Source organism: Perca fluviatilis, chromosome 8 (genome assembly GCF_010015445.1).
Source record: "Perca fluviatilis chromosome 8, GENO_Pfluv_1.0, whole genome shotgun sequence".
Classification (NCBI taxonomy): domain Eukaryota; kingdom Metazoa; phylum Chordata; class Actinopteri; order Perciformes; family Percidae; genus Perca; species Perca fluviatilis.
Window position 1 is genome coordinate 3,445,378 of NC_053119.1, and position 12,188 is coordinate 3,457,565.

A 12,188-nucleotide genomic window follows, 5' to 3' on the forward strand; every position below is an offset into this window, starting at 1 on the left:
TTCCCTTCCTATTTCTTACAATACTTTCTGTATATTTTTTGTCAATTTTATGTGTATTTGTGTTATTCTGGTGTGTGTGTGTGTGTGTGTGTGTGTGTGAGAATCTTTTTTATTTTGTGCCGCTGAAACAAAGGAATTTCCCCAGTGTGGGATTAATAAAGTCAATCCTTATCCTATGAACCAGAGCACTTTTCTTTTTTTTTTTTCTCCCATCCCGGAATGCTGTGTGGATTATCCGGACCTTCCTCCGTAGTGCTGTGGAGGAAGGTCTGGCAAAGCGAGACTAGTGTTTTAAGAACCTTGCTGTGTTGTTTGTTCAATAACATCTATGTGTGTATGTCTGTATGTATGTTGGTAATGGGAATGGCAGAAGCATGGGAGTTGGCTCAAGCAACATTGTCAATGTCAAAGTCAAGTCTATTTCATCCATAAAAATGGAAATTACAGTGCTCATACCCGCCTAATACAATAAATACTATATAAAATAAAAATACAATACATGAATACTAGGGCTGCTCCCTCTTTAGTCGATTAGTCGACTAATCGGTGGTTTTGGTCTTAGTCAACTTAGATCTCTTTACTCCATTAGTCATGTCTGATGCTGTTTTCATGCTGAATGACTTATTTCCAAGAAACGTACGAGCTCATCTCTGGTAAACACAAGAATTAAAGTGGTGCTTTTAGCACGACTCTTTGCAGGAAGAAACTCAGATTTACAGATCTGTCGATTAAATCAACTAATCGATTAGTCGATACTATTGAATGAGTGTTAGTTGACTAAGAATTTCTTCAATCGAGCACAGCCCTAATAAATACAATACAGAATTTATAAAAATGTACGTTTAAAGTGCTTGTTGTGCTGTCTGATAGTCTGAGTTATAAAAACACATTGTGGAACAGTAAAGTTGATCTTATCTTATCTCTCTTTTCTAGCTCGTGGGAAGCTCGTCTGGCCTCCATGTACCGCCGAGCCCAGCAGGCTGCTCCTCCCTCCTCCTCCTCCTCCTCCTCCTCCTCCTCCTCCTCCTCCTCCTCTTCTTTCTCCTCCTGGTCCTCCTCCCTTCCCTACCTGGAGTCCCACCAGGCCCCGTCCGCGGCCCACAGCAGAGTGCCGCGCGGTGGGGCCACCGTCGCCTTCTCCGTCCCTGAAGCGTCTGCTCCGTCTCAGCTCACCGTGTCCGAATTCTCCGCCCAGCTCACCTTCGTCTCCCCCGGCAACAGGCAGACCACAGTGGCCCTCTGGGATTTGGAGTCTGGCAGAGTGAGCCACCACCAGGTGGCGGAGGGCGAAGCGGCTCCGGTTCAGCGCTGCGGAGAGAGACAGCACAGACTGCTGCTCAAGAGTAAGTCAAACAATGAGTAAGGTTTACGTACAGGCACACTAATAGACACCAATTCCACAGACCACTGTTCCTAGCAGCAGCAGACATAAGCCCCGCCCACTGACTCTTTACACAATGTGATTGGCCTGACCAGAGTTTGGTTTTTCCAGCTCGCAAGCCAACGGAGAGAGTTGCTAGACTGATCCTGGCTGCAGATTACATTTGCTGCCGCTAGGGTGGTCTAGATTTCTAGGGCTGCTTGATTATGGAAAAAAAATATAATCACGATTATTTCGGTCAATATTGAAATCTGGATAATTTAACTTATTAGATTACTCGTTGACTTCTGGAATCGATGTTGCAATTCTTGAACTTAAAAGACAGTGAAACATTGAAACAAATCAACAGTGAAAAACACCTCGAACTGTTCATAATTTTCCCGTTGGACTTTTTGAATTCCCCTTAGAATAAAAAAAATATATAAAAAAATATATTCAAATACTGTTGGCCGAGTGAGTTTAGCCTACGGGAGAGGAGAAAGTAAGCTCGTCATTTCGAACACAAGACAAAATAAAAGTTGCTGCACGGACTGCTGCTCAAGAGTAAGTCTAACAATGAGTAGGTTTACGTACAGGCACACTAATTTGCCACTATTATTCTGAATTTGTACGGGTCATTTAAGCAGCGCGTTCCGTTTGGATATTCCCAATAAGGCCTTTTTCCGATTAAGCATTTTCTGATCAAGACGTGTGTGATATGTCGGTATTATTCGGTTTTTAGAAGCATTCTTTGGACACGTATACAGCGCCTTCAGCGCAGTTTGTGACAGTTTACGGCCTCTTGCCTGTTTTGCACGGCTGCATGTAAATTAATAAATATTCCACTAATATTCCTGATCTTATACGGAGCCCCGGAAGGGTCATGGCGAGATTTTTTCCAGGGGACTACTTTTGCATTGCCTCCCAATACTTTTCTTCTTCCATTCCTTCTGAGCCGTGTGTCTATTTAAACTCAGCTGCCCAGCGCAATGGATCAGCTTGTTGAATTTGACTTTGAGCTGGGAATTATGCTGATATACTGCACATTCATATACTGTATATGTTCTATAATCAATATTTCTTTAATGTATCAAAAGATAATGTGCAATGTCAGAGGTCTGTCTGTCTGTCTGTCTGTCTGTCTGTCTGTCTGTCTGTCTGTCTGTGTACTCAGTTTTCTGCAACACATTGCTTGCTAATTAAAAAAAACTAACTAAAGGAAATCATTTACAACATTCTTGTATTGAACAAATTGATCTGAACACAAAATGCAGTATTATTTATATAAAAAAAATATATATATAAATAAATACATTTTAAAGTGTAGATTCTTCTCTCTTTCAACTAACTGTCTTTTGTGGTAGGTCGCAGTCTTTTGCGATGTGTTCATCTTGCAAGTTGACATTGCGGTGACGATTAAAACATTGATGTATTGTGCATCTCCCTCCCTCCCTCCCTCCCTCTCTCCCTCCCTCCCTCCAGAGGCTGGTGTGTTCCAGGTCTTGTTCTCAGTTTCCCAGCAGGACTTGCTCAGCAGGCTGATGCTGTTTGGCAGCGCAGCAACAGTAGACGCAGTCTGTCACCTGAACAGCTGGGGGCGCTGCTCCATCCCCATCCACGCCCTGCAGGTACGGGGTCAGCTCTATGTTCCCACAGCCCTATGTTCCCACATTCCTATGGTCCCACAGCCCCATGGTCCCACAGCCCTATGGTCCCACAGCCCCATGGTCCCACAGCCCTATGGTCCCACAGCCCTATGGTCCCACAGTCCTATGGTCCCACAGCCCCATGGTCCCACAGCCCCATGGTCCCACAGCCCTATGTTCCCACAGCCCTATGGTCCCACAGCCCTATGTTCCCACAGCCCTATGGTCCCACAGTCCTATGGTCCCACAGCCCTATGGTCCCACAGTCCTATGGTCCCACAGTCCTATGGTCCCACAGCCCTATGGTCCCACAGCCCTATGGTCCCACAGTCCTATGGTCCCACAGTCCTATGGTCCCACAGTCCTATGGTCCCACAGCCCCATGGTCCCACAGCCCCATGTTCCCACAGCCCCATGTTCCGACAGCCCCATGGTCCCACAGCCCTATGGTCCCACAGCCCTATGGTCCCACAGCCCTATGTTCCCACAGCCCTGTGTTCCCACATTTCTAAGATTCTTTTAAAATTAGGTCCTATGTTAGGGTTAGGGTTACATTCCATCTGTAGTCCATTGCTGCTGGATAATAGGTTGGGTGTAATTGGCTACCAAATTGGGAGAAAGGGGGATAAAATCTGATACAAATTTATAAAAAAGGAAATGTGGGAACATAGGGCCTAATTTTGAGAAAAATCTTAGAAATGTGGGAACATAGGCACGCTCGTACACAGGTACGGGGCACCGTATCAACAGTTTAAAAACACTTTTTTTTCACAGTTTGTTTTTGCTTTTTCCAACGTTTTTTAAATTGTAAAATTTTTCTTCTAAACATTTTCAGCGCTTATTTGTACGTCCCATATTTTCTGATGTAAAACAAAAATTGAAAACGGGTCAATTTGACCCAAAGTCAACACAAGGGTTTATCACCGTTCTCGGTACCCAGCCCTACAGAAGAGGAGACTGTTCTGACAGAACTATGACATGTTGATGGATTTGGATCCAAACGGTCTCGGTTTTGATTTGTGTGGCAGGCTGGTCTGAAGAACCGTCAGCTGGACACGGTGGATTTCTACCTGAAGAGCAAAGAGAACCTCCTGAGCCCTGCTGCCGATCAGCCTCCAGCCGCCTCCACGCTGAGCCTGGCCGACAGTACGTACACACACGCTTACATAATGAACCTGGAATCAGCTCCGACACATTTCACTGCCTGGCTTTTCACATTTCCTTCACCGTGAATTCTTGTCTTCTGAGTTTGGTTTTGCTCCACGATGGTGTTCAGATATACTACAAAAAGAGACTTCAGTCATTGCAGTACTTGTTAGTGCTAGTTCTGCATACTTACTGTTCCCAACGTGTGTGTGTGTGTGTGTGTGTGTGTGTGTGTGTGTGTGTGTGTGTGTGTGTGTGTGTGTGTGTGTGTGTGTATGTGTCTTTCTTTGGGTGTGTGTATCTGTCTGTGTGTGCTTGTGTGTCTGCGTGTGTGTTTGTGTACATGCGTGTCTGTCTGCGTGTGTGTGTCTGTCTGCGTGTGTGTGTGTGTGTGTGTGCTTATATGTGTTTGTCTGCGTGTCTCTCTCTGCCTTGGGTGTGTGTGCTTGGGTGTGTGTGTGTGTGTCGGCGTGCGTGTGTGTGATTGTGTGTTTGTGTACATGCTTCTCTGTCTGCGCGGTGTGTGTGTGTGTGTGTGTGTGTGTGTGTGTGTGTGTGTGTGTGTGTGTGTGTGTGTGTGTGTGTGTGTGTGTGTGTGTGTGTGTGTGTGTGTGTGTGTGTGTGTGTGTGTGTGTGTGTGTGTGTGTGTGTGTGTGTGTGTGTGTGTGTGTGTGTGTGTGTGTGTGTGTAGGTTTCCAGGAGATGTGTCCTGCCCTGGACCTGCTGTGTTCGGCTGTCAGAGATTCAAACAGCGAAGCTCAGAGCCGACAGTTCTCAGAACAGCTGCTCAACATCACCATGAGCTTCGTCAACACGCAGATCCGCTCGGTGCTGTCCAACAACAACTGTAAGACAACAACACACACACACACACAGAGATACACACACACAGAGATACACACACACACAGAGATACACACACACACAGATACACACACACACACACACACACACACACACACACACACACACACACACACACACACACAGATACACACACACACAGATAGAAAGACAGACAGAGACACACACACGATGGCTAAGGATTTCTTTTTTAGGTTTTTGTCCACCAAACTGTCCGTGAGGAGGCTGTATGAGAGTAAAATGGTCAAAGACATTTTACATTTTTGGAATAAAAGCTTGTCCATAAACTCTACAGGTCTGTCCCTTGACTTCATTCTCTTTTTCCAGTGAAGTTGAGTTTGCTGCCCGTGCTGTACGCGGTAGAAGATAGATACGTCAGTTATCTGGTGTTTTTTTACCCTGCGTGTTAAAGCTGCTGCGTCATGTCTGCAGGCGAAGACGCGGGCGTGCGGAGCTGCGTGGACGTTTTGGACCGCTACGTCACCGAGCTGCGGAGCTACATGAAGAGGTTCCCCTGGCCCGCAGGGGGCGACACCTCCAGCACCCATCCTGCCGATGGCGCTCCGGAGGAGGCTCAGAGAGACGAGTGGGACCAGCTGCCCACAGAGGTGACATTTCCTGATGAAATGTTCTCACTTGAGTTTTGTAGTTTGTAGTTTGGTCTTTCTATTTAGGTTCCATGTTCCTATGTTCCCACAGCCCTATGTTCCCACAGCCCAATGTTCCCACAGCCCTATGGTCTCACAGCCCTATGTTCCCATGCCCTATGTTCCCACAGCCCAATGTTCCCACAGCCCTATGGTCTCACAGCCCTATGTTCCCACAGCCCTATGTTCCCACAGCCCTATGTTCCCATGCCCTATGTTCCCACAGCCCTATGTTCCCATGCCCTATGTTCCCACAGCCCTATGTTCCCATGCCCTATGTTCCCACAGCCCAATGTTCCAACATTTCTAAGATTTCTCTCCAAAATTAGGCCCTATGTTCCCACATTAACCTTTTTCATAAATTTGTATCAGATTTTATCCCCCTTTCTCCCAATTTGGTAGCCAATTACACCCAACCTATTATCCAGCAGCAACGGACTACAGATGGAATGTAACCATAACCCTGAAATAGGGCCTAATTTTAAGAAGAATCTTAGAAATGTGGGAACATAGGGCCGTGGGACTATAGGGCTGTGGGAACATAGAGCTGTGGGAACATACATTTAGCTGTTTTTACAGTCTCTCTTTAAACATATGTTTTTAATTTTGATTTAAAAGGGTGATAGAATGATTATATAGGGTATTTCATGCTGTTCCTTAAGGTCTCGTAATAGGGTATGTAACATTGGTTGGGCTGAAAATGTCTATTTTGCTGTTGTTTTGGGCCCTAATGCTACCCTGATAAATGGGACTGGACTGAAACAAGAGCTTTTTTACCTTTTTATATGGTCTGCTCATGAATATTTAGAGGAGCTGCACGCTGATTGGTTGAGCTTAGCACACACACAGACAGACAGTCACACACACACACACACACACACACACATACATCGCCTTCATGTCTCCTAATTCTGTAACTCTGTGTGTGCGCCGCTGCAGGAAGTGGTGCGTCAGTCCGTCCTGACCAATCAGATTGCCCGAGCCCAGGCCGTCCTGCGGCGGCGGGGGCGGCCGGAGCGGCGCCTGTCGGCTCTGAGGATGGAGGGTCTGCGTCAGGTGTTCTCCTGCCTGCAGCGCCGAGACCTGCACACCGCCAACGCCCTGCTCGTCAACATGGTGACCACGCCTCCAGCCAATCAGAACCCTTCTTTTCTGTCACTAGTACAGTGCCCGTTCACAGTGGGCCTGTATGGAACGGGCCATTTGCTTGGCCTGTGGTAGTGCTGCTTGCAGAATTCTTCAGAACCAAATTGTACCCCAAAATTACTTACAGAAGGAGCCCAAACCAACCACGGCAACGGTCTCTATAGCATTAAAATCAGAAAACTAATACACCAAAAAAAGTATGTACTACATCTAATGTATATAGAATATTAGTCATAATTTAAACAAGTCTCCCGAAGAGAAACGGGTATCTCTCTCTCCCCCGTGTGTGTGTGTGTGTGTGTGTGTGTGTGTGTGTGTGTGTGTGTGTGTGTGTGTGTGTGTGTGTGTGTGTGTGTGTGTGTGTGTGTGTGTGTGTGTGTGTGTGTGTGTGTGTGTGTGTGTGTGTGTGTGTGTGTCCATGCTTGTGGAGTTTAACTCTGAAAAGACAGTTAACCACAGGTTCCCGGTAATCTTATGATGGACATGTGTTGTGATATTTAAACAAACAAACCGTCAACGGCCAAATAAAAGCCTCTTAACGAGAGCGGTCTGAGAGACCTCCAGCTTACAGCTGTGTGTGTGTGTGTGTGTGTGTTTCCCCGGTCTGAGAGACCTCCAACTTACAGCAGGGGGTCTCTGAGCAGGACTGGCCCAGCGACGAGCTAGCGGCCGGGGCCAGGCACCTGCTGGCTGTCGCCTCACTTCATGGAGCTTCTCAACTCCGAAAACATTGAAGCAAATTGTCAATTCGGCATCAATTTTCGCAAGACTGCCTACATTCGAAATCTAAACCGTTCATTTCTCGCCTAAAACGTTGTCAGAAGTAAATTTAGTGATGAATAAGAATGGGAAAACTGTTAAAATTGCCCCGTTGTTGGTCTGTCTGTACCGGAAACCAGACTGTCGTTGACCTAGGTCCCGATGCTGTGAAGGGAACAGAGAAAAGACCCTTCCCTGAAGTAGGAGCTGGAAGAGTTACAGGAACTGAGGTCAAAGGAACTTAAAAATCCCCAAATTGGTCCAGTCTGAACACGAGAAGAAAAGGGTTCTAGGAATTTTATGTTCTAGGAACTGCAAAAATCCCTCCGGTGGGAAAGAGGCTAATGTTACACAGGCTGTGTATTCTGCAGACCACTCTACCTCTGTCTCCTTTTAAAGGTACAAATACAGTATTAGGGGACCACTAAGGTCTATATAAAAGAGACTTCAGATACAGTATTAGGGGACCACTAAGGTCTATATAAAAGAGACTTCAGATACAGTATTAGGGGACCACTAAGGTCTATATAAAAGAGACTTCAGATACAGTATTAGGGGACCACTAAGGTCTATATAAAAGAGACTTCAGATGCAGTATTAGGGGACCACTAAGGTCTATATAAAAGCATCCAAAGAGCACCATGTCATGGGACCTTTAAAAACTGACTCGCCCCTCCCCTCCATGAAGTATGCTGGATGAGGAGTCAGTTGGAGAAACCTCGCTAGTCCTCGCCTGTTTGGGGTTGGGCGATTTGAAAAAAAGAAAAAATTCTCGACATTGCTAAGTAGCGCTGATAGATGCAGTAGAAACTCATTTGTCGTTGCGTGTAAGACAAATCAGATTGGCCAATACACACTGAAGCTAAATTAAATAATTTAAAACTTACTAAAATGATCCCTCTCTTCATCCTAAACATGACATAGAAAAAATGTCGTGGAACAGAAACGACAACCTGAGATATTTACAAGCTATCATTTCATTGTCCTCGCAGTTTTAAAGCTTCGCCACCAGTTCCCGCGCCTATGAAAGAATATGCAACATGTAAACCTTTCTTTTCCACAGCCCAGTCAGGAATTGCTCCTATTAATATGATATAATATAATGGGTCTAGTGGTACATCAGTGTTCAAAACGACAGATATTTGAATGCATGAAACCCTTCCCTGTATGACTTCAATCTACCAGCACAAAAGTAGTTTTACTTTTATCATATTGTTTTATGCAATAAAGAGAGTTCTAAAACTCCCTAATTTTTCCCTGTGGCCAAATATTAAACTGTGTGTGTGTGTGTGTGTGTGTGTGTGTGTGTGTGTGTGTGTGTGTGTGTGTGTGTGTGTGTGTGTGTGTGTGTGTGTGTGTGTGTGTGTGTGTGTGTGTGTGTGTGTGTGTGTGTGTGTGTGTGTGTGTGTGTGTGTGTGTGTGTAAAGGGTTTCAGTGTGAAGAAGCAGCTCCACAGTATCTGCCTCTACACCGACGACAGGGACCTCCGGGAGTTTGTGGTGAGTTTACTTTAATTTCGGAAAAACGCAACCAACGTAAGCCTGCAGTAATATCTTTACTTCATGTTTTAAAAAGGGAAGAAAAGGTAGCACATGTCAGGAGAACAAAGTGCTCTGATTTCACGTATTTATATTCACTCACATCACTTTGAAGCGCTCCGAAGAAGGCTTTGTGCCGAAACATGACAGCGTTGATTTATTAAAGGGATACGCCACCGTGTGTTGAAATAGGGCTTATCCCGGTCTCCTCTAGCTGTAGATAGGTGGGGTCTCCTCTAGCTGTAGATAGGTGGGGTCTCCTCTAGCTGTAGATAGGTGGGGTCTCCTCTAGCTGTAGATAGGTGGGGTCTCCTCTAGCTGTAGATAGGTGGGGTACCTCTAGCTGTAGATAGGTGGGGTCTCCCTCTAGCTGTAGATGGTGGGGTCTCCCCTAGCTGTAGATGGGTGGGGTCTCCTCTAGCTGTAGATAGGTGGGGTCTCCTCTAGCTGTGGATGGGTGGGGTGCCTCTAGCTGTAGATGGGTGGGGTCTCCTCTAGCTGTAGATAGGTGGGGTCTCCCCTAGCTGTAGATAGGTGGGGTCTCCTCTAGCTGTGGATTGGTGGGTCTCCTAGCTGTAGATAGGTGGGGTCTCCTCTAGCTGTAGATGGGTGGGGTCTCCCTAGCTGTGGATGGGTGGGGTCTCCTCTAGCTGTAGATGGGTGGGGTCTCCTCTAGCTGTAGATAGGTGGGGTCCTCTAGCTGTAGATAGGTGGGGTCTCCCCTAGCTGTAGATGGGTGGGGTCTCCCTAGCTGTAGATGGGTGGGGGTCTCCTCTAGCTGTAGATGGGTGGGGTCTCCCCTAGCTGTAGATGGGTGGGGTCTCCTCTAGCTGTAGATGGGTGGGGTCTCCCTAGCTGTAGATGGGTGGGGTCTCCTTAGCTGTGGATGGGTGGGTCTCCTCTAGCTGTAGATGGGTGGGGTCTCCCTAGCTGTAGTAGGTGGGGTTCCTCTAGCTGTAGATAGGTGGGGTCTCCCCTAGCTGTAGATAGGTGGGGTCTCCTCTAGCTGTAGATAGGTGGGGTCTCCTCTAGCTGTAGATAGGTGGGGTCTCCCTAGCTGTAGATAGTGGGGTCTCCCTAGCTGTAATAGGTAGGGTCTCCTCTAGCTGTAGATAGGTGGGGTCTCCCCTAGCTGTTGTATGTGGGGTCTCCTCGCTGTAGATAGGTGGGGTCTCCCCTAGCTGTAAATGGGTGGGGTCACTCTAGCTGTAGATAGGTGGGGTCTCCTCTAGCTGTAGATGGGTGAGGTCTCCCTAAAGCGCTGTAGATAGGTGGGTCTCCCCTAGCTGTAGATAGGTGGGGTCTCCTCTAGCTGTAGATAGGTGGGGTCTCCTCTAGTGGCTGTAGATAGGTGGGGTCTCCTCTAGCTGTAGATAGGTGGGGTCTCCTCTAGCTGTAGATAGGTGGGGTCTCCTCTAGCTGTAGATGGGTGGGGTCTCCTCTAGCTGTAGATAGGTGGGGTCTCCTCTAGCTGTAGATGGTGGGGCTCCCCCTAGCTGTGGATAGGTGGGGTCTCCTCTAGCTGTAGATGGGTGTGGGGTCTCCTCTAGCTGTAGATAGGTGGGGTCTCCCCTAGCTGTAGATAGGTGGGGTCTCCTCTAGCTGTAGATGGTGGGGTCTCCTCTAGCTGTAGATAGGTGGGGGTCTCCCCTAGCTGTAGATAGGTGGGGTCTCCTCTAGCTGTAGATAGGTGGGGTCTCCTCTAGCTGTAGATGGGTGGGGTCTCCCCTAGCTGTAGATAGGTGGGGTCTCCTCTAGCTGTATGAATGGGTGGGGTCTCCTCTAGCTGTAGATAGGTGGGGGCCTCTGCTGTAGATAGGTGGGGTCCTCCTTACTGTAGATAGGGTGGGGTCTCCTAGCTGTAGATAGGTGGGGTCCTCTAGCTGTAGATAGGTGGGGTCTCCCTAGCTGTGGATAGGTGGGGTCTCCCTCTAGCTGTAGATGGGTGGGGTCTCCTCTAGCTGTAGTAGGTGGGGTCTCCCCTAGCTGTAGATAGGTGGGGTCTCCCTAGCTGTAGATAGGTGGGGTCTCCTCTAGCTGTAGATGGGTGGGGTCTCCTAGCTGTAGATAGGTGGGGTCTCCTCTAGCTGTGGATAGGTGGGGTCTCCCCTAGCTGTAGATAGGTGGGGTTCCCTCTAGCTGTAGATGGTGGGGTCTCCTCTAGCTGTAGATAGGTGGGGTCTCCCCTAGCTGTAGATAGGTGGGGTCTCTCTAGCTGTAGATAGGTGGGGTCTCCTCTAGCTGTAGATAGGTGGGGTCTCCTAGCTGTAGATAGGTGGGGTCTCCTCTAGCTGTATATAGGTGGGGTCTCCTCTAGCTGTAGATGGTAGGGTCTGGCATGTAGATGGGTGGGGGTCTCCTCTAGCTGTAGATGGGTGGGGTCTCCTCTAGCTGTGAATAGGTGGGGTCTCTAGCTGTAGATAGGTGGGGTCTCCTCTAGCTGTAGATAGGTGGGGTCTCCTCTAGCTGTAGATGGGTGGGGTCTCCTCTAGCTGTGGATAGGTGGGGTCTCCTCTAGCTGTAGATGGGTGGGGTCTCCTCTAGCTGTAGATGGGTGGAGGTCTCCCTAGCTGTAGATAGGTGGGGTGCTCCTCTAGCTGTAGATAGGTGGGGTCTCCTCTAGCTGTAGATAGGTGGGGTCCTAGCTGTAGATAGGTGGGGTCTCCTCTAGCTGTAGATAGGTGGGGTCTCCTCTAGCTGTAGATAGGTGGGGTCGCCTCTAGCTGTAGATAGGTGGGGTCTCCCTCTGCTATAGAATGGGTGGGGTCTCCCTAGCTGTAGATAGGTGGGGTCTCCCTCTAGCTGTAGATGGGTGGGGTCTCCCTAGCTGTAGATAGGTGGGGTCTCCTCTAGCTGTAGATGGGTGGGTTCTCCTAGCTGTAGATGGAGGTGGGGTCTCCTGCTAGCTAGATAGGTGGGGTCTCCTCTAGCTGTAGATGGGTGGGGTTCTCTAGCTGTAGATGGGTGGGGTCTCCTCTAGCTGTAGATAGGTGGGGTCTCCCTAGCTGTGGATGGGTGGGGTCTCCCTCTAGCTGAATGAGTAGGGTCCTAGCTGTAGGTGGTGGGGTCTCCCTAGCTGTAG

The 12,188-nt window shown here is 48.1% G+C and overlaps 1 protein-coding gene across 1 annotated transcript in view; it reads left to right on the plus strand.

The window, feature by feature from the left end:
* The window catches only part of spg11 (SPG11 vesicle trafficking associated, spatacsin), a 65,550-nt gene that overhangs the window by 7,333 nt on the left and 46,029 nt on the right, over window positions 1–12,188 (plus strand). The window contains 7 exon segments of the mRNA XM_039808299.1: window positions 934–1,343; window positions 2,843–2,988; window positions 4,035–4,152; window positions 4,844–4,999; window positions 5,449–5,624; window positions 6,603–6,779; window positions 8,996–9,067. Of these exon segments, the coding sequence (XP_039664233.1) occupies window positions 934–1,343; window positions 2,843–2,988; window positions 4,035–4,152; window positions 4,844–4,999; window positions 5,449–5,624; window positions 6,603–6,779; window positions 8,996–9,067 (1,255 nt within the window).